Here is a 3,425-nt window from a genome sequence, read left to right on the forward strand (position 1 = left end):
TTAAAATGAATAAATTATTACCTACTTTTAACTGAAAAGTATAGCTTTTTTACAAGGGTCAGTTTAGATTTGGTTACGTTACTATACGTTTTTTTTTTTTTTTTTTTTTATTTATTTATGCCTCAACCTCATAGGGTCATTGGCGTTGTACAATTTAGAGTTTTACAGTTTATTTAGTACATTTATGGAATGTAAGTATGATGTCAAATTTTTCATATCAGTTCCGTCACTTAATATTGCCTTTAAGGTATCTTGTAATTTATATTGAAGTCTCTCCATGCGATATAAAGGACACTCCAGTAAAATATGGCGAACACTGAGCACAATATCACATATGTTGCACTTTGGTTTTAATTCACTCTCTAGCAGATGTTTATGGGTGATGGCGGTGTGGCCTATTCTCAAACGAGATAGGATGGTTTGATGTTTACGCTTATTTGGGGTTGATTTCCAAGGTAATATGGAATGTTTTACTTCTCGTAGTTTGGATGTTGATTGATTCCACTTGGTCTGCCAATCATTGATTATTAAGTTCTTGATTACAGGTTTTATATCTAGATGTGGAATGCTTCTGATTTCTACAGCTTCCGGACTCGAGATTGCTAGTTTTGCCAAGGAATCTACTTCTTCGTTACCAGCAATTCCAATATGGGAAGGAATCCATACAAAGTTGACATTTATGTTCATAGTTTGCAGTTGGCTTAATGCTGATTTAATAAGTAGTAGACTTGGATGACTAGGATATAAGTTATTTAGGGCAATTACAGAACTTAGGGAATCCGTAATAATGACAGGGTTTTTGATACTATTTTCTACCACAAAATTTATTGCATTGAGAATAGCAGTTAATTCGGCTGTGTAAATGGATGTTAATTTAGGGAGTTTCATTAATATTTTTGTTTCATTAGACATAAATGCTGCTCCCACTCCATCTGTAGTTTTAGAGGCATCGGTATATATAAGTGTATGGTTACTGTATGTCTTGAATTCTTGGAGGACATATTGATATAATGCTTTGGGATGGTTATCTGCTTTTTTATATATGGAGAGTTTGGTATTGATAGATGGGATGGGAACTGTCCAAGGCGGAACAGTGTTAATATCGGGTATACAATAGATATCTTGAAATTTGAATTCAAGTTCATTGAGGTATCTATTTACCCTTTCATAAAAAGGAAGGTCAAGCCTAGCATGAGTTTTAAAGATATTCCTAAAACGGTCTGAATTTACATAGTGATTAACAGGATTCATAGGATTTGCCTGTATTGATGCCGCATATGTTAGTGAAAGTTGTTTTCTTCGGAATTCCAGAGGGACTTCTCCAGCTTCACAGTGTAAACTTTCAGTAGGGCTAGTATAAAAAGCACCTAGTATAGTTCGCAAAGCACTATTTTGTATTCGATCGAGTTGTTTTATGATATATGGTTTTGCTGAATCATAAATAATACAAGCGTAGTCGAGTTTGGACCTGATCAATGACTTGTACATAAGGGTCAGTGTTTTACTATCTGCTCCCCACGTGTTGTGTGCAACAGTTTTTATAATGTTAAGTGCAGATTGACAAGTACTTTTTAGATCATGAATGTGGTGGTTCCAGGATAATCTGTTGTCAAATGTCATGCCTAGACATTTAATTTTCTCAACATATTTTATTTCTTTATTAAACAGTTTTAATTCTGGAGTGATATAACTTCTTTTTTTTGAAAATAGCATAGCCTTTGATTTTGTTGTTGATAATTGAAGACCTGTGGAATTTGTCCATAATTCGAGATTCCATAGCACTTTCTGTAGATGGGTCTGAAGGGTTTTATCATTTATCCCCTTAACAAAAATGATTAAGTCATCTGCAAAGAGTCTAGCTTTTACTGGTAAGTCACAAGTGGAGATAATATTATTTATTGCAATAAGAAATAGGGAGACGCTTAAATTAGATCCTTGAGGAATTCCGTTTTTTTGAATTTTTGTATTAGATAAAGTACCGTTAACTCGTACATTAAAAGTTCGATGAGATAGGAAATTTTTTATGAATTGTGCTATATTACCTTTTATTCCCCATCGACTAAGTGTTTGAATAATACCATGTCGCCAAACTGTATCGTATGCTCTTGTTATGTCAAAAAATACTGCGATACATTTTTGTCCACATGCCATTGCTTCATGAATCTCAGACTCTAAACTAATAAGATTATCCAGTGTTGAACGACTTTTTCGGAATCCGCTTTGTTCCGGGGCAAGTAATTTATTATTTTCTAAAAACCACATTAATCTGTTGGATATGATTTTCTCGAGAACTTTACACATTACACAAGTTAGAGAAATAGGTCTATATGAATGTGACAGAGATTTTGGTTGATTTTGTTTATAAATAGGGATGACAATAGATGAACTCCAGATTTTTGGAAACTTGCTATATCTCCATATATTATTATAGATATTCAGCAAGTGTTTCTTTGCAGATGAGGGAAGTTTTTGAAGAAATATTGCAGGAATGTTATCAGGACCAGGAGAAGAGTTTTTTTGTATTATTGAGTGAGTATTCTAATTCATCCATGGTTATGGGATAATTTAAAGGAGAAAGGTCATCAGGCGGTATATCATTACCTTTGGATTCCTCTTTCTCTTTTTTGGTCAAAAAATCTGGAGGAAGAACATTATCACTTGAGAATCTTTCAAAACTATTAGCTAGAATATTAGCTATGTCTAGAGGGGAAGTGTATATTTTTTGTTTTTCTTCTAAGAAGTTAATGTGGTTTGGGGTATTTTTTCCGGATATCTTTCGTACCATTTGCCATACTTTATTAATTGGTGTAGATGAATTTAATTCTGAAACAAACTTTTTCCATGATTCACGTTTACTTCTTTTAATTATAAATCTAGCTCGTGCTTTTAGTCGTTTGAATTCTAATTTATTTTCAAGTGTATTATATTTCCTGAATCGATTTAATGCTGTTTTTGAAAGTTTAATAGCTTCTTGACATTCAGAATTCCACCAAGGGACTGACGAATTTAATTGTTTAGAATTCATTTTACCAACGGCTTTTTCGGCAGCATTCAATAATACATTGGAAAACTCTTGAATTTGACTATCAATATTATTATTTGATTGTAAAATTTCATGTAATGCATTCATTTCATTTAAAACTAGATTATAATACTCTTGCCAATTTGCATTTTTGATATTCCATTTTTCAACATTATAAGAGTATTGTATACTATCAGGATTTGTTATTACAATCGGAAAATGGTCACTATCATTTAAATCAGAAAGTACATCCCAAGATAAGGTACCTGATAATGCTGGATCACATATTGAAAGGTCTATGGCAGAGGATTTACCAGTAGAAATGTCAAAATGAGTATTTCTTCCATCGTTTAGTAGGTTTAACTGAAAATTGTCCAACATTATTTACTCTGAGATAGCGCGT

The 3,425-nt window shown here is 32.7% G+C and overlaps 1 protein-coding gene across 1 annotated transcript; it reads right to left on the minus strand.

The window, feature by feature from the left end:
• Window positions 1-2,494: 2,494 nt before the first annotated feature.
• On the minus strand, window positions 2,495-3,403 carry LOC140431815 (uncharacterized). Its single transcript, XM_072519694.1, has one exon. It carries the CDS (start codon window positions 3,401-3,403, stop codon window positions 2,495-2,497), a length of 909 nt encoding a protein of 302 aa, XP_072375795.1.
• Window positions 3,404-3,425: the final 22 nt, after the last annotated feature.

This window comes from Diabrotica undecimpunctata, unplaced genomic scaffold (assembly GCF_040954645.1).
Source record: "Diabrotica undecimpunctata isolate CICGRU unplaced genomic scaffold, icDiaUnde3 ctg00002059.1, whole genome shotgun sequence".
NCBI lineage: Eukaryota > Metazoa > Arthropoda > Insecta > Coleoptera > Chrysomelidae > Diabrotica > Diabrotica undecimpunctata.